The sequence below is a fragment of the Meles meles genome, chromosome 2 (assembly GCF_922984935.1).
Source record: "Meles meles chromosome 2, mMelMel3.1 paternal haplotype, whole genome shotgun sequence".
Lineage (NCBI taxonomy): Eukaryota > Metazoa > Chordata > Mammalia > Carnivora > Mustelidae > Meles > Meles meles.
This window is the reverse complement of record NC_060067.1, coordinates 84,148,808-84,166,934: the sequence shown is the minus strand read 5'-3', so window position 1 is coordinate 84,166,934 and position 18,127 is coordinate 84,148,808. Positions and strand designations below refer to the sequence as shown.

Here is an 18,127-nt window from a genome sequence, read left to right as displayed (position 1 = left end):
ATATTAGATTTTTGTGTTAAAAATAGTAGTTAGCTGATTTCCCTACCATGTGCCAGGTGCTATTCTAATCATTTATACATGATAGTAATTTAGTTAATTCTCACAGTTGCTAGGGTGCTAGAGTGGTGGTTCTTAGTCTGTTTTTAAAGCTTTATTCACTGCATGAGCATAGGTGATTTATAGTATTAGAAATAAAATTCTCTGCTATAAAATGTGTTCCCATTCCTATAACTTTAATATCAATACTTGCAGTACAAATGTAGCATTTCATCTATACTACCTCTATGGATCAATTGATGATATATGTACCATTAATTAAAATTGTAAGCATCAAGGTCAAATAGAAATATAATGTTTGCTATACATGTGATCCTAATAATTTTAATAGCCTAAAAAATGTAATTAATTTTAATAACATTTAAAATATTTTAATATACCTAAATATTATAACATTAATATAAAAACTACAGATCCGTTTTACCTTTTTGGATATTTTGTACCAAGACTGAAATCTGGTATGGGCCTTACACTTATTAGCACATTCTAGGACTACCCATGTTTTAAGTGCTCAGTAGCTCCATATGACTAGTGGCTATGTACTCAACAATGCAGTTTTAGAGCCTTTTCCATTATGAAGGAATGTACTTTTTAAATAAAAAGTAATAGAATTTGATATTTGAATCCTGGACCTAATATGTGTTCATGGAGAGGATAATAACTCTTATTTGAGTCTAGCATGTAGTAGATGAAAGTAAAATCTTGAAATATTCTTCTCAAACCCAAAGTCCTATAATAGGCCTTTGCATTTTCGTTTAGTAAATAAAAGAATTGTTGCTGTTCATTTATTTCAGCTTTCTCCATGTAATATTCAACTTTGCAATATTTTCAAGTAATTGGCTTTTAGGGACTAGTTAAATGATATTTAGAATTTTAGAGTATAAATTTGTATGTAAAACTCTTTGTCCAAAGGAAATACATATTGCATTATAACTTAAGCATTCTTTTGAATTTTTAGAAAAAGATTTGTGACGGTATCAATTAGGATTTTATTTATAAAGCACGTGATTATTTTAATTAAGGGATAGTGTGGAAGAAAGCATTTTTAATTACAACAGAGTTTTAAAATGTTTTAAATTTTATCACCAGTTTTAAAATGTTTTAAATTTGCACTTTAATGATGTGACATTCTACTCCTTACAGTATCTTATATGAGCTAAGTGGGCACACTGCTTTTGGGTAAAATTCATTAAGCAAAGGAAATGTGAAGTGTGAATAATGACTCCCTTGCTATAGATTATAGCAGAATAGTGAAGGATTGATACTGCCTTGAATAAAATATGCATTTACTCCAGCTTAATAGCATTTGAGATTCCAATTTCAATTGGAATTTCATAATTGATAGATTTTAAGATTGCACTGGGAATTGATCCCTAAATTAAATGAATTATCACAATTAGTAACTCAATTGATATGCTTGAGATGTTTGAGTGAATGTGATCTGTGTAAGGGTTGGTGACCTTTCTTTTATCTATTATTCATTGGCTTCACTCAAATACATTTTACATCTTTTCAGGTTTGAAAATCAGTCACTGGAAAAATTGTAATTGAGATTTGATTTATCATGTTTTTGTGGAAAAAAAATCCAGCCCAAATAAAGAAAAAGAAGTGTTTTATAATTAAGAAAACCATTATTTTAATTAAGTACTAACTTAAAATTTTAGAGTCTGCCCCAAATTCTCCAAGAATTGGAAATCCACTGAACCCAAAGAAAAATACTGAAACAAGTAATCTTCAAGCAATGTCTAGAGGTTTGTCTACCAGTTTGCCTGACTTGGACTCAGAACCTTGGATAGAAGTTAAAAAGAGACATCGTCCATCTCCAGTGAAATTGAAGGTAAATTGTTATAAACCCAAGTGACGTGTAGTACATTCCTGGGTTGATTGTAAGGCCAGTATATTTTATTTGTCAAGTAAATATGAAAAATTTGGAAAAGTTTAAAAAAATTGTAAAATTTGGCTATAAGTAAAAACTTAAGGCTTACTCAGTAGTTGAAAATAAGTTATATTGTGTCCATTTTAAAAACTTGGCTTCTATTTCTAAATATGATTAAGAATATTTTGATGTGGTCTTTTTACTTGTGACTGAATTTGAATAACTTTTTTAAAGCTGACAGAATTTTTCTAAACTGTGAATTTGTATTATAACCTTATTAGATTATTTATGGCCCATTAATTATTTATAAAGTGTACAGATTAGGTATATATGTGTTTTTGGTGATTTTGTGTACAGTAAGAAAGGAAAAGAGAATTGATTTCTTGGGGGCACATGAGGGAGTGGGATGTGTGGTTATGAAACAGCAGAAGAGATCCTTGTGTTAGAAGTGCTACTATAGGGGCACCTGGGTGGCTCAGTGGGTTAAAGCCTCTGCTTTCGGCTCGGGTCATGGTCCCAGGGTCCTGGGATCAAGCCCCGCATCGGGCTATCTGCTCAGCAGGGAGCCTGCTTCCTACTCTCTCTCTGCCTGCCTCTCTGCCTACTTGTGATCTCTATCTATCAAATAAATAAATAAAATCTTAAAAAAAAAAGTGCTACTATAGTTTTGACTCATGGTTGGATACACAAAATTTCAACTGTGATAAAAATTGCTCTAATCTAAGCCATAAATAAAATGAGTACAAATAAAGCTGGGGAAATCTGAGTAAGATTAATAGGTTATTTCAGTGTATATCTTGTTTGTGATATTTTGCTATACTTCTCGCAAGATGTTACTATTGGGAGAAACTAAGTAAAAAAAAAATACATAAGATTTCTTTTTCTTGTAACCATATGTGAATGTATAATTATCTCAGATGTTACTCAAATGATTCAAATATTGAAGGTAAGTTCTGTAAGGAGGTCATTAAAAATAATAGGACCTAGAAGGGGGAAGGATAAAGAAGGCTATCATATTGAAGATTATTATGAACAAGGCTCTTTATCCTTACCATCAAGGTATGAAGAAGCATGAAGAGATTTAAGAGTGGTTCTCTACTGGGGGAACGAGGGAGTGATGAAATTTTGTTTCATTGGGATATTTGGCAATGTCTGGAGACATTTTTGGTTAAAATTGGGAGACTGCTATTACACTATTAGATATTGTGAGTGGAGGCTAAAGATGCTGCTAAACATCCTACAGTGCAATGCCCCCCCCAAAAAAACCCAAAGAATTATTGAGCCTAACATGTCAATAGTGCTGAGTTTGAAAAACCCTCATCAACAGTAACTTTTTAATTAGCCGTGGGGGTTAAATATAGCATATTTAAATGTTGAAAGGTGGTTCTGCCCCACCTGCCTCAGGGGACATCTTAGAAACCTAAAGCAGTGCTTGCTTCAGCAGCACATATATTAAAAACCTAAAGTGACTTTCTAGGGGTGCCTGGGTGGCTCAGTTGGTTTAGCACCCAACTCTTGGTTTTGACTCAGGGTGGCAAGATCCAGCCCGATATGGGGCTCTGTGCTCAGCACAGAGTCTGCTTGAGATTATCTCTGCTTCCCTCTCACTCCCTCTCTGCTTCTCCTCCAGATTGTGTGCTTGTGCATGCTTGCTCACTCTCTAAAAAAAAAAAAAAAATAAATATCTTTAAAAAAAATTTCTAAACCTGTCTTCTCAAGACAAGATTTTCTAAAGTTCCTGATTAATTTCTATATTTATCATGGCAAATAACATCCCTGTACAGGTAGGGTGGATAAGGATAGTCTCTTGAAAACACACACACAAAACAAAACCACACAAAGGATAGTGTCCTGGATCATTGACAAAGATTTGTGTAATATTTTATTTATTCTAAGATCTAAATTTTTTCCTGTACTTTGAAATATCTCCACATTTCAATATTTCTTTTAAAATAATGGTTCTGGGGATATAGACATTGGGGAGGGTATGTGCTATGGTGAGTGCTGTGAAGTGTGTAAACCTGGCGATCCAGAGACCTGTACTCCTGGGGATAAAAATACATCATATGTTTATAAAAAAATAAAAAATTAATAAGTTGGGAAAAAAAATAATGGCTCTTCCCTTTTATGCTGTTGGTGGGGAAGTAAACTGATAACAGCCACTGTAGGAGATAGTACAGAGTTTTCTTGAAAATTTAAAAATAGAAATGATCATATGATCCAATAATTCCACTAGTGAATATTTATCCAAAGAAAATGAAAATACTAATTCAAAAAGATATGGACTTCTATGTCTGTTGAAGTATTATTTACAATAGCCAAGATGTGGGAGCAACCAAGATGTTGTATACATATACAGTGGAATATTGCCCATAAAACAGGATGAGATTGTGCCATTTGTGACAACATGGGTCGGACTAGAGGGTATTATGCTAAGTGAAATAAGTCAGAATTAAAAAGGCAAGTACTGTAGGATTTCATTGATGTGGAATCTAAAAAAGCAAATGAGTAAACAAAAAGACCTGTAAATACAGAGAAAAAACTAGTGGTTGCCAGAGGGAAGGGGGGGGGGCGGGAGTAAGACAAAAGTGGGTAAAGGGGGAGAGAGATACAGGCTTCCAGTTATGCAATGAATAAATCACAGTAATAAAAAGCACAGCATGGAGATATAGCTAGTGATATTGTAATAGCATTGTATGGTGACAGATGATTGCTACACTTGGGAGCATAGCATAACATAAAACTTGAATGGATATGTTGTACACCTGAAACTAATGCAACATTGTGTGTTAATTATACCCAAATAAAAAAAAAAAGAAAAATTTTGCCTTTCTTATAGGAACTGGCACGTTTCTTATACATGCCAGAAACTACTGCAAAGACTAGTTAGAGAGGTGCCAAGCAACTTAAAACTCTATAAAATGGATTTATTTTTCTTAAAGGGGCTTAAATTCAGAAAATATGCTAATGAATAAAGCAAAATTTTGCTAATTTAAAAAAATAAAATAAAAATAATGGTTCCTGTTAAAATCGATGGCATCTTTGAGTTGGTTTTGAAAAAAATTTTTGGAAGGGTAAGTACTGGATTCTGATGTATAGGGCCAGCAAGTTGGTAATGGAATCTGGTTTTAATAGTGGAAAAAGAATGGTGTAAAATCTAGGGCCTTCAGTTTTATGGCCAAAGAATCTTGGTGCCATTAGTAAGATCTGAAATGTATTCTGATATTACAGAGTGAGGATCTGGCTTGGAGGAAAGCTGACTATAGGTTCTGGGGGCCTAGATATTTCAGTGATACCTCCTGAGGTAGGTTATTTATTGACAACATTACCAACATACTTTTTAAAAAAATGATCTTTTAAAAATATACATTCTAGAGTGGGTAATGGCTTGTTCAGAGATAAATTTCTTTAGAAATCCAAAAGCATTTTTTCCACTGTCATTTTGGTCAGTTTTTTTTCTTATGAAATTTAGTCCCTTTAGATTTTTAGTATCAAGTGATTTTGTTGAGGTTTTAAGATTATTTCTCAATCCCCACCATTGAAATTTCAGATGATACATCCTGGAGTTGGTCTGCTTTTATTTACTGTGCTGTGTATTCATGTCCATTATTTTGGGAAAATTCATGTTTCTCTTTTTTTTTTTCAACTTCTGGTATTCCTTTTTATCAAATGTTGGGCCCCCTGGGGTCCCCTGAATTGATCATCTGGCTACTGTTTTTTTCTGGAATTGGGGATTTAAAAAAGATTCTGTTTCTGTTATTTCCATCATTTTTTAAAAGTCCTCTTTTAGGGTGATGATTATTTCTTAAATGTGATCTTTAGTTGATGGTTTATATTAGTTATTGATAAGTTGGTATAGACTTCTTTTGTGGCCTTGTGGATCTGCTCATCCAGAAAGACTTTCTCCTGAGCGTGAGGTATGATTGTGCATACTCTTGGTTAAGTGTAAAGGTCCTACTAGACTTTTAGACCTTGACAGAGGACAGTCATGCTAGTTCTGGGTCTTCAGAATTGATAAAATCAGTACTTTTCTCTGGGAAGTAGAGTTCCTTAGTATACTTTATTCATTGGCAAAATTACCTTCTCTTTCTTCCCCCAACTCTTTTTTTTTTTTGTTAGAAGTTTAGAATAATAATAGTTGGGTTGTGTTCATCATCTGTCCAGCTCCATGGACATGGTCCCTCTCTTGGCAAATCTTTCATTTTGTTTAGAAAGTAATTCTTGGGCTTTAAGTTGGGAACAGATTTTATAGCTTCATATTCTCAGGTAAGAGTGTGGGACTGACTGTTGTATCTGTATCCTGTAGTTTGTTTCCCAAATACCCCTTTTGATGGCTGTCACATAGTCCATTCCTGCTCATTGTGCTTACTGTCTCAAAACTTTTTAGGATGCCAGTGGAACCAGTGGTTAGTCTTTATATAGGTTCTAGGTTGCTGTTCCCTCTAGTCTTGTTTATTATCAATACAATCCCATTTGCTTTCTGCTTTCCAGAAAGTCAGAACAATTTCCTATTCTCTGGTAGTATAATACTTGTTGTCATATTGGCATGAATTAATTTTTTTCATTACTGCAAATCATTACAACAAGTAAGTATGCTTAGTCAAGTCCTCTTCAAACCCAAATCTCTTATCTCTTCCTCACAAATTAAAAAATTTTATGTTTGAAATAAATTTAAATATAACTGACATAAAGTAAAAAGTAGGAGACTCTCTCTTGATTTTACCATTATTAACAGTTTGGTGTTTATTCTCAGACTTTTTTCATGTACTTGCAGATGTGAATAATAAGGGATATAGTTTTAATTCTTAAATATATTCACAGTGTGTTAAAACTTATTTTTATTTACTTTTTTAGTAAAAACATCATGGAATGCCTTCTATTTAGTAGAATTTTAGCTTGTCCGGACAGAGTTGTTATTATTGTATATCCTTCCCTTGAACAGTGCCTGGCTCACAGTGAAGACCCAGATTAATTATTGATTGAATAAATATGTACTACATTAATAGGAATTCTGAGAGAGGGATTTTTTTATTCTAGGCAGAGGAGAGTTAGCATTTGCTGAATGATAAGGATTAGTCAAAGGATGACATTGGAAAATGACATCGACACAGTCTATTTTCTTGTGTTGAGAGTTTTGGAAATCTAGACTAAGTTAGATTTTAGAAGATCTAGGATCTAAAGTTTTGTACTTGTTATGTCACCCAATAGGAAGCACTCTTAATTTTTTTTCAGGGAGGGCAAAGTTCATAGTTTAGTGCATGTAAGGGTAAATTTAATAAGAAAACCTGGCCATAGTGAGTGAGGGTGAAGATTGAACAGAGGGATTAGCTAGGAAACCTAGCTAGTGGCATTAATATTGCAAGGATTCAGACTAGGAAGATCACTGAATTTGGAAGGCAGAAAACCTTGATTGTTCCAGTCTTGACGAATTCTGAAATTCTGGACAAATTAACTTCATATCTCTAAGCCTTTTTTTCCCTCATCTGTAAAATGAGTTGGTGTTCTATAATGGATGAGCTGGGCACCATTCTTACTCTAAAGGAGTCTTTAACCCTCCTTTTACTCAGTTTTGTGTTTTTGTTTAGCATTAAACTTAGTGTTTAGCAAATTCATCTATTTATTGGGCCAGAATAATACTAGCTTGATTTTCTTTTATAATTTGCTTGCTAACTAGTTGCTGAGCATACAGGCTTCATATTACTAACTTGTAACATCATTATGTGATTTTTATTTTTTAAATGATACAAAAGTTTATATATAAAATACCATTTTCTTCCTTCAGGAATCATCATCTCTACCTGGAGAGGCATCAAATCAGCTGTATCCTTCAGATGAACAAGAGCAAGAAGAACTTGATTTTTTATTTGATGAAGAGATAGAACAAATAGAAGGGCGAAAAAACACATTTACTGATTGGTCTGATAATGATTCAGATTATGAAATTGATGACCAGGATTTAAACAAGATTTTGATTGTAACCCAGACACCACCTTACATGAGAAAACATCCTGGAGGAGATCGAACAGGCAACCACATGTCGCGGGCAAAAATTACATCTGAACTTGCTAAAGTAATTAATGATGGCTTATATTACTATGAACAGGATCTATGGATGGAGGAAGATGAAAACAAACACACAGCCATAAAGGTAATATTTTCTGGCTAACATTTCTGCTGATACTATTTTTTTAGTATATGTTGCTCCTTGTATTTTCTTAAACTTGAGGCTTTATTTTATTAAATTTTGATATAAATAAATTTAATTTTGAAAAATTCCCAGAAAATGTCTGATATTCCCAACCTGAGAAATAATTTTATTAAAATGACAATGCAATGAATAATTACAAAAAATTAGCACTCATTTACTAAAACCCTTTTTTTGGTGAAAAGAATAAGGAGGCTCTTTCTAAAAAGAAAAAAACCTGACGTTATGGACAAGCTGAGTTTATATGCTCATTCCTTACCCTGGCCTATAATCACCCCAGCTAAATGAGTAGGGCTTTAGAGAAGCCCATTCCATTCTCTCAGTCTGTGGTGCATGCTTTATGGTAGTGGAACTGATTGTGGACAAGGATAGAAGATTAAAATGGCTGATTGTCTTTCCTTATCTAATCATTGTTGTGGTACTAGGGGTGCTCTTTGAAACTTTGTTCCACTTTTTTATCTTCTTGAATTTCACCCCACATCCTGATAACCCCACATCCTTAATAACTATCCTAGTTATTAAGGTAAAATATGAGAGAACAGAGTGATCTACTGGCTATCTGCATTCCTTTGATAGGAATTTTAATGATAAAGATAGGGATTAAAGGGATCTTTTTCTGCCATAAAAAAGTTACATGTTGTTTTTGAATAGAATAATGAGGGAAAAGTTGCATAACTATACTATGCCAAATAGGAGAATGATCTTGGCCAGAAATATTTATAGTTGTACGAAGAAAAGTCTGCCAGCTAGTGACAGAATAGAAGGGACTAACTGTACATGGATGTTCGTATCATTAGCAAAAAGTGTACTTTCCTTCTTGGCTCCTCGTTTCTTTTTCTTTCTGGTATTTCCATCAGTGTATTCAACCCCTTACTTAGAGCCATTGCCTTTTTGGAGATCATGCATCCGGTTATTGTAGCTTATCTGTGACTTAAGAGCCTGAATAGTTCTCTCTGTCCTACTGTGAAAAGGAAGTGTGTTGTTATAGTTTCACCGTTTAACATCTTTCCTTGTCTAAGCTTTGTTACTTTGTTTGTGATACTTAGGTTCTATAAGTAATCTCTACCTTAAATCCTTTTGAAACAAAAGAGCTAGAAATAAATTTAATTAATAATAGGTTAAAATTTCACTCCTTCCATTTCCTGTCTCTCTAACCTGCTTTGTTCTTCACCATCTACCATTCTGTATTTTGCACTTCTTTTCTATTTTGATCACATGGATAGAATATCTATGAAGATAGTAATTTTTGCCCAATTTTGTACACTACTGTATCTCCACTGCTATAACAGTTCCTGGCACATAGTAGTGTTCAATTCGTATTTGTTAAATGGATAAGTGAATTATGGATTAAACATTATGAACTAACCAAAGAAAAGTTAACCACTTATATAATATTGCTTCTATGGGGAAATTTTTTGAGTTCCAAATAATGAACTTTCAGGTCATCTTGAGAAACGTATTTGTAGGTGATTATTCACTTTAATTAAAATGTAGACAACAGTAAGGAAAGCCATGTATTGAGTTAATTAAAAACCAGCATCTGGGGCGCCTGGGTGGCTCAGTGGGTTAAAGCCTTCGGCTTCGGCTCAGGTCATGATCCCGGGATCCTGGGATCGAGCCCTGCATCAGGCTCTCTGCTCAGCAGGGAGCCTGCTTCCTCCTCTCTCTCTGCCTGCCTCTCTGCCTACTTGTGATCTCTGTCTGTCAAATAAATAAATAAAGTCTTTAAAAAAACCCCAAAAGCCAGCATCTGCCCACTTAACCATGAAGTATTAGGGTAAAGTAATTTTTGCTTTATGACTCTTAAGCGTATGGTATGTTCATAAGTTGTTGTATTTTAGCCTGACCCATATGTACATTCTTACCACCTGACTTATTTCCCTTGTTTCTAATTCTGTGCTCAACATGTAATTTCTGATTAGAATCGTACTTTTCCTGTGGATCTGCTTAAAGGGAAAGGAAACAATGATTTAATGTATATTTGTTAAATTTCTACTGTGAGCCAGACATTGTGCTAGGTCCTGGGCATGGAATGGGAAGATAGCAATAGGGTCTCTGACTGCCTGGGAGAGACAGACATTAAAATAAACCCACAATAAATACTTAATCACAAATCACAAATTATAATAAATGTGCTAAAGGAAAGGAACAGGATGCTACTGGGTTGGGTTGTCAGGGAATGAATGCCTGTGAGAAAGTCACTGTTACAGTGTGATCTGAAATATGAGGAAAATTAAACCCTGCAAAGACCAGGTAAACCATATTCTAGGAAGAAGAAACAAGTGGCAAGGATCTGAAAGAAAGAATTTGATGTATTTTAAGAACTGAAAAATAAGTCCATTTGTTTATAGTATTATGTAAGAGGACAGTTATGGCAGTATATAGGCAGAAGTCTAATCATACATTGTTTTGTGGGCTATGTTAAATAGTCTGGAATTTATCTAAAGTTCAAATAAAGTACCTTGGAGGTTTTACACAGGCAAAGGGCTAAATCTAATTTTTATTTTTATTTATTTATTTTTTAAGATGTTATTTTGGAGAGTGAGCAGGGGGAGGAGCAGAAGGAGGGAGGGAAAGAGAATCTCCAGCAGACTCTGTGCTGAGTGTGGAGCCAGACATGGGTCTCAATCTCATGACCCTGAAATCATGACTTGAGCGAAAACCAAGAGTCAGATGCTTAACCAACTGAGCCATCCTAATTTTTACTTTTAAAATATAACTCTAGTTATTATGGTGGAGAATAGATTAGATAGGTACAAGAGTGACAGAAAAAAATCCACTCGGAAAGCTGTTAAAGTAGTCTAGGAGATGGGTATTGATAATTAGGTAACTTGGTAGCAGAGGAAATGTTGAAATAAGAAAATCCAGATCTGAGCCCTGAGGAATCAATCATTTAGAAGTTGTAATAAGAAGTGGTGCTGTAGGGGCACCTGGGTGGCTCAGTGGGTTAAAGCCTCTGCCTTCGGCTCAGGGTTCTGGGATCGAGCCCCGCATCGGGCTCTCTGCTCCGCGGGGAGCCTGCTTTCTCCTCTCTCTCTGTCTGCCTCTCTGCCTAGTTGTGATTTCTCTCTGTCAAATAAAAAAAAAAAAAAAAAAAGTGGTGCTGTAGAAGCCCAAAACCAATTTCAAGAGGAACTGGACAGATTGAGTTAGGTGTAAATGAAAAGAATGCCAAATTGATAGGGTAGTTTAATGATCTTTGTGACTTTGCGAAAAAGGATTTTTTGCTGGATCCAGAAGTTATATTGAACTGCACTAGACAGTATATAGGCTTTCTGTTCCTCCCATGTCTTACTGTTGAGAACAACTCAAATGGACTTTTAGTAGATGAGAAAACATCTTAAAATCCTGAGGATTGGCAAAGTAAGTTATTATCAGAATAAAACCAAAAGAAGTGTGGAGTATTGAACCCAATGCTGCCCTGGAGACCATTGGAATTTGAGGAATTCAGTGTTCCAGAAGCCCCCTAAAATAAAGGGGAAGAAGAGAAAACTAGAGCTCAGCAAAGTTAGGGATTCTAGGAAGTTGCCTATTAAATTGGTACCTAAAAGAAATACAGTGAAAGAGAACTTAACTGCTTTCTTACCTACCGCTCTAGAGGACTACAAAGAAATTTCCCTAGTGTGCTGAATAGACTAAGAAGAAAAAAAAATGGCTTAGAATTTATAATCATGCAACTTAAATTGCTAGTATCTAGATATATAACCATTAGTCATGAATTTAAAGTGGTCATGACCTGTTAACTTCTCAGAAAACTAGCAGAAGCCAACATAGCTCCTTTTTGAGGACATTCACTTTTAATCTAGACCTTGAATAATTTACTCAAATTTTCTTAAAAGGAATGTGAGTAACTCACAGAATTAATAATCAAACAAGGAAATGTGCTACCACATGTGAGAATGAGCAAGACCATACCCTGAAATAGTTTAGATAATGGAATTACTAAACAGAATGTGGAGTAAGTGTTAAACACAGTTTAACACAGTTAAACTGTTAAACACAGTTAACTGTGTTTAAAGAAATAATTTGTGCAGGGAAGACCACTAAACAGCAACATTCCTCTAATTTTTGCAAGTAAAAATAGTTAAGGTTAAAATTAACACAATCAATTAAGGGGATTAACAGTAGATTAGATAAAATTAGAGAATCAGTAAATTGGAAGAGTTTGCAAGAAACTACTCAGAAATCAGCACAGAGAGGCAAAGAGAATATTTTATGAAAGTATATGTAATGATGTTCTGGAGAATCTTTGCTATTATTTACTACATTTCAAACCACGTTGTAGAATTAACATCTGGATTTTATTTTATAGCTTTTCATTTCTGAAAAGTTTAAAAAGCAAGAAATGTGGAATACAGAGTGATAAAAATGGCCTAAAATAGACATTTAATAAAAATTTCAGAAGGAAAGGTTAGGAAAAATGGGGCAAAATCATTATTTTAAGAGGTAATAGCTGGGATTTTTTTCTGAATTGAGGAGAGAGATCAGAGTAGAGCAGCCAGGGGAAAAAAGGCAGATTACATTTAAAGGTAGGAGAGTGAACAGCTGACTTTCCAACAGTAAACAGTTGACTGCAACAGACACTTGAAGGGTAGTATTACTATACCAAGGGAAAATAACTGTCAACCTATAATTGTATGCCTTGCAAAAGTGTAAAAGGGTGAAATATAATGAGAGAAATTGTAACTTAGGAAAGCCTCATTAAAGGAAATTGCAAAGGTGGAATAAATGATTTCAGATGCCAAGTATATAGAAAGGACTGCAGAGCAAAGTGAGTGAGGTGTGAATAAATCTAAATATTAACTGTATAAAATAGTGTCTTACAGATTAAACATAACACAAACTTGGAGAGAGCAATTAAATTAATATTTAAGGGTACTTTTGTATCTAGGGAAAAGATACTGATTAGTTTTTAAAGTTTTCATGTTGCAGTTTGAAGGATACCCATTCAGAAATAAAATTAGAGTAAATAACTGTGAAACTAGCAGAAAGGAAAATGTAGAGTAAGAAAGGGGCTCCCAGCACAAAGATAAAGTGGTAGTTTTGTTTATTTATTTATTTCTCCATCTATCTACCTACCTATCTGAGAGAGAGTGTGGGAGCAGCAAGCCGGGGAAAGGGCCAGAAAGAAGGTAAAGGGAGAGAATCTCAAGCAGACTCCATGCTGAGTGTGGAGCCCAATGTGGGGCCTGATCTCTTGATCCTGAGATCATGGCCTGAGCTAAAACTGAGTTGGATGCTTAACTGACAGTCACCCAGGCACCCCTAAAGTGGTAGATTTCAACCTAAATGTTTAGATAGCAAAAATAACAAATATCATCAGAGTATGTGTAAATAAAATCAGTTATGTTATTTACATGTGATGTCAAAAAGATAAGGGAGCATACACCATAAAGTAGTAAGCAACCAAAATCAGTCTGTAGATTCAACATAATCCTTATCAATTTCCTAACTGGCTTCTTTGCAGAAATTGATGAGATGATATAAAGTTCATATTGAAATTCAAGGGACCCAGAATAGCCAAAACAATCTTGAAAAAGAACAACGTTGAAGAATTCATATACAGTCCTTATGTTAAAACAGTGTTGCTACAGGAAAAGCATAGACAAACAGGTCAATGGAAGAGATTTGAAAGTGCAGAAATAAACACATATGTCTATGTTCAACTGACTTCTGGCAAAAGTTCCTAAAGCATTCATTCAATAGGGAAATAATAGTCTTCTTAAGAAGTTGTCTTTGGACAAGACAAGTGGATATCCTTATGCAAAAGAATATATTAAATGCCACCCTAAATCACAGTGTACAAAAAAATTAGCTCATTTGAATTAAACATTAAATATGAGAACAAAAACTATACAGGGATTGCAAGGAAACGTAAAATCTTCATGACTTTGTATTTGACAGTGGTTTCTTATATGACACCAATATCACAAGGAACAACAACAAAAAAATTGGATATCATAAAAAAATTTAAATTTTGTCCTTTAGAGGGCACCATGAAGAAAATGATAGGGAAATTTAAAAAACAAAAAGTAATACATTTACATTAGAACTGCTTCCCCAAAGTGAAATAATGAGGTGTATAGCTAATTAAATATGTAGGAAATCTATATGAGTAATATGACAACTCTTAAGAAAGAAATTAAAGGGTTACCAAATGAGATAGGAAGACACAGTATTATTAGTTTTTCCCAAGTTGATCTGTAGATTGAATGAAGTCCCATTCAAGATTCCAGGAATTTATTTTGTGGTTATTAACCAACTGGTTCTAAAATTTATACAGAGAGAACACCAGGGTTGCCAGCATAATATTGAAGGAGAATAGTCAGAGAACTGAGGTTTCCTGACTTCAAGAGTACTATAAAACTACAGTGATCAAGACAATGTGTTAGTGGTAAAAGAATAGACAGATCAATGGAACACAATAGAGAGCCCAGAAAAAGACTTCCAATAATTCAGTAAACTGACAAAGGAGCAAAGGCAGTACAAGGGAGAAAATACAGTCTTTTTAACAAATGGCGATGGAACAACTTGACACCCACATGCAAAAAAATGAATCTAGGCACAGACCTTATATGTTTTCACAAAAAGTAAGTCCAAGTGGATCAGACCTGAAACTTCTAGAAAATAGAGAAAAATGTATTTGATCTTGGGTTGGTTGATGACTTTTTAAAAACGTTTTTATTTAATATTGAGGCATTTGAGTGGCTCAGTTGGTTAAGTATCTGCCTTTGGCTCAGGTCCTGTGGGATCGAGCCCCACACTGGGCTCCATGTTCAGTGGGGAGCCTGATTCTCCCTCTCCTCTGCCCTTACCGCCTGCTTGTACTCTTTCTCTCTCTCCCTTTTTCTCAATAAATAAAATAGGGGTACCTGGGTTGCTCATCAGTTAAGTGGCTGCCTTTGGCTCAGGTCATGATCCTGGGAGACCGGGGATCTAGCCCCACATGGGGCTTCCTGCTCAGCCTGGAGTCTGCTTCTCCCTCTCCTTCTGTTCCTCCTCCCGCTTGTGTTATCTCTCTCGCTCACTCTTTGTCTTATAAATAAAATCTAAAAAAAAATTTTTTTTTGTTTAAAAAAAATAAAATTTTTAAAAGAAATAAAATTTTATTTTTGAGTGAGAGAGAGTGCATGCACATGTGAGCTGGGAAAGGAACAGAAGTAGAGGGAGAGAGAAAAATCCCAAGCCGACCCTGTGCTGAGCCTGAGGTGGGGCTCAATCCCACTACCCTGAGATCACAGGCTGAGCTGAAATCAGGAGTCATACACTCAACCAGCGGAGCCACCCAGATGCCCCTGGTTGATAACTTTTTAGATACAACTCCAAAAGCATGATCCATGAAGGAAGAAATTAAGTTAGACTTCTTAAAGTGAAAAACTTCTGCTCTGGAAACAGCATTGCCCACAATGAGAAGACATACCACACACTGGAAGAAAATACCTGCAAAAGACACAAAATGGACTGGGGTGCCTGGGTGGCTTAGTCGTTAGGCATCTGTCTTTGGCTCGGGTTGTGATCCTGGGGTCCTGGGATTAAGCGTTGGGGTCCCTGCTCAGTGGGAAACCTGCTTCTCCCTCTCCTGCTCCTCCTGCTTGTATTCCCTCTCTCACTGTATGTTAGATTATTAAAATCTTAAAAAGAAGACACATAATGAACTTTTGTCTAAAATATTTTTAAAAATCTTAAAACTTAATGTGAAAACAACCTGATTAAAAAATGGGCCAAAGATCTGAACAGGCACCCTACCAAAGGAAGTTAGACAGTTGGTGAATAAACATATACTCAGAAATGCAAATTAAACAATGAGATACTACAACACACATGTTATAATGGTCAAAATCCACAACCCTGGAAACATCAAATGCTGATGAGGATGTGGAACAATAGGCACTCTCATTCCTGTTAGGAATGCAAAATTGTATGGCCACTTGGGGAGACAGTTTGTTTCTTGAAAAATTAAACATACTCTTACCATACTATATAGTAATCACCTTCCTTGGTACTTATCCAAAGGAACTGAAAACTTATAGCCACACAAAAATCTGCATATATTGGGGTGACTGATAGGCTCAGTTGGTAGAGCATGTGACTCTTGATTTTGTGGTTGTGAGTTTGAGCCCCAGTGTGAGGGTGGAGTTTCCTTTAAAAAATCTTTATATGTTGTTTATAGTAGCTTTATTCATAATTGCTGAAATTTAGAAGCAACCAAGATATCCTTCAGCAGATGAATGGATAAACTGTGGTATATCCAGATAACGGAACATTATGCAATGCTGAAAAGAAATGAGTCAGTGGAGGAATCTTAAATGCATATTACTAAGTGAAAGACTCCAATCTGAAAAGGCTATATACTTAGTGTATGATTCTAAATATTTGAGATTCTGGAGAAGGAAAAATATGGAGCTAGTAGAAATATCAGTGATTGCCAGGGTTTGGGGGAGGAATAAATGAATAGGCAGAACAGAGAAGTTTTTTAGGGCAGTTAAACTTTTCTGTATGATAGTATAATGGTGAGTACATGTCTTTACACAGATCTCAAAACCCATGGGATATAAATACCAAGAATGAAACTTAGGTGAACTATGGACTTTAGGTGATTATGATGTTTCAGCATAGACCCAGTAATTATAGCAAACATAAATAGTTGGTGCATAATGTTGATAGTGGAGAGTCTGTACTTTTCACATAATTTTGCTGTGAAGCTAAAAGTGCTATAAAAACACTGAAAAACAAGATTAGGAGAAAATGATTCCGGATCATGTTTTTAATAAAGTACTTGTATTTGTAATACAGAACTCTCATAACTCAATAATAAAAAGATAGAAAATGAGCTCAGAATCTGAATAGACTTCTTTTCCAGAGAAGATACACAATTGGCTAAGAAGTCCATGGAAAATATGTTGATCTCATCAGCTACCAGAGGAATGAAGAATCAAAATCACTATGAGATCCCACTGCCTACCTAGTAGGATGACTATAATAAAAAAGATACATATTCACAGTTTTGGTAATGATGGGGAGAAATTAAAATCCTCATAGACTACTACTGGTTAGAATGTAAAATGGTCCCAACTACTTTGGAAAGTAGTGTGGCAGTTCTCTGTAGGTTAAACATAGATTTGTCTTAGGACCTAGGAATTCCACTCCTAGGTATTTACACAAAAGAAGAGTAACATATGTCTACACAAAAACTTGTACACAAATGTTAAATGCAACATTATGAAACTGGGAAGAACCCAAATTATTATCAGCTGATGAATGGATAAATGAAGTGGTATAACCATATAAAATTATTATTTAGCAGTAGAAAGAAAAGAATTTACTGATACATGCTACAACATGAAAGCATTATGCTAAATACCACATACTGTATGATTCTGTTGGTATGCAATGTCCAGAAGACAGAAATTAGATTGGTGATTGTATAGGGTGGGGCTTAATTAGGTTGGGTGGAAATTTCCTTGGGAGGAAGTAGAGAGTGATTGCTAATGGATACTGTGTTTCTTTTTTGGAGTGATGAAAATGTCTTAATACTGATTGTGATGATTGCAAAATTATGTAGAGTAAAAGCCAGTTGAATCATACACTGGATTAGATATACCATATGTGAATTATATCTTCATAAATTTTTTTGTCAGTGCTATCCAAAGTGATCTACAGATTCAGTATAATCCAAAGATCCTAATGACATCTTTTGCAGAATAGGCAAATTAGTGCTAAAATTGATACAGAATCTTACGGGACCTTGAAGAGCCAAAAGAAAGAAAAATTATTAAAAATAATACAGTTGGAAATACATGTTTCTTAATTTCAAAACATATTATAAAACTACAGTAATCAAAACTGTGTTATGAGCATTCAGACAGATCTAGAACAATGAAGTAGAATATAGAGTATGTTTGAGTCATTTGAAATCATTAAAAATGATTTTTAATTCGTGTGCCAAGATCACTAGATGGGAAGACAATCTCAAAAATCGTGTTGGGGAA

At 34.8% G+C, this 18,127-nt stretch overlaps 1 protein-coding gene across 9 annotated transcripts in view; it reads left to right on the top strand.

The window, feature by feature from the left end:
• Positions 1–18,127, top strand: part of LARP1B (La ribonucleoprotein 1B) — a 143,527-nt gene that overhangs the window by 31,520 nt on the left and 93,880 nt on the right. For 8 of the 9 annotated variants that reach the window (XR_006816468.1, XM_045991221.1, XM_045991211.1 and 5 more), the window contains 2 exons: positions 1,722–1,894; positions 7,716–8,081. Coding sequence is in view for 8 of the 9 variants with exons in the window: in XM_045991221.1 (XP_045847177.1) it covers positions 1,722–1,894; positions 7,716–8,081 (539 nt within the window). In the remaining variant the exon portion in view is untranslated. Of the gene's footprint in view, positions 1–1,721; positions 1,895–7,715; positions 8,594–18,127 lie in introns of those variants that run through there. The other variant, XM_045991231.1, reaches the window with a different exon arrangement.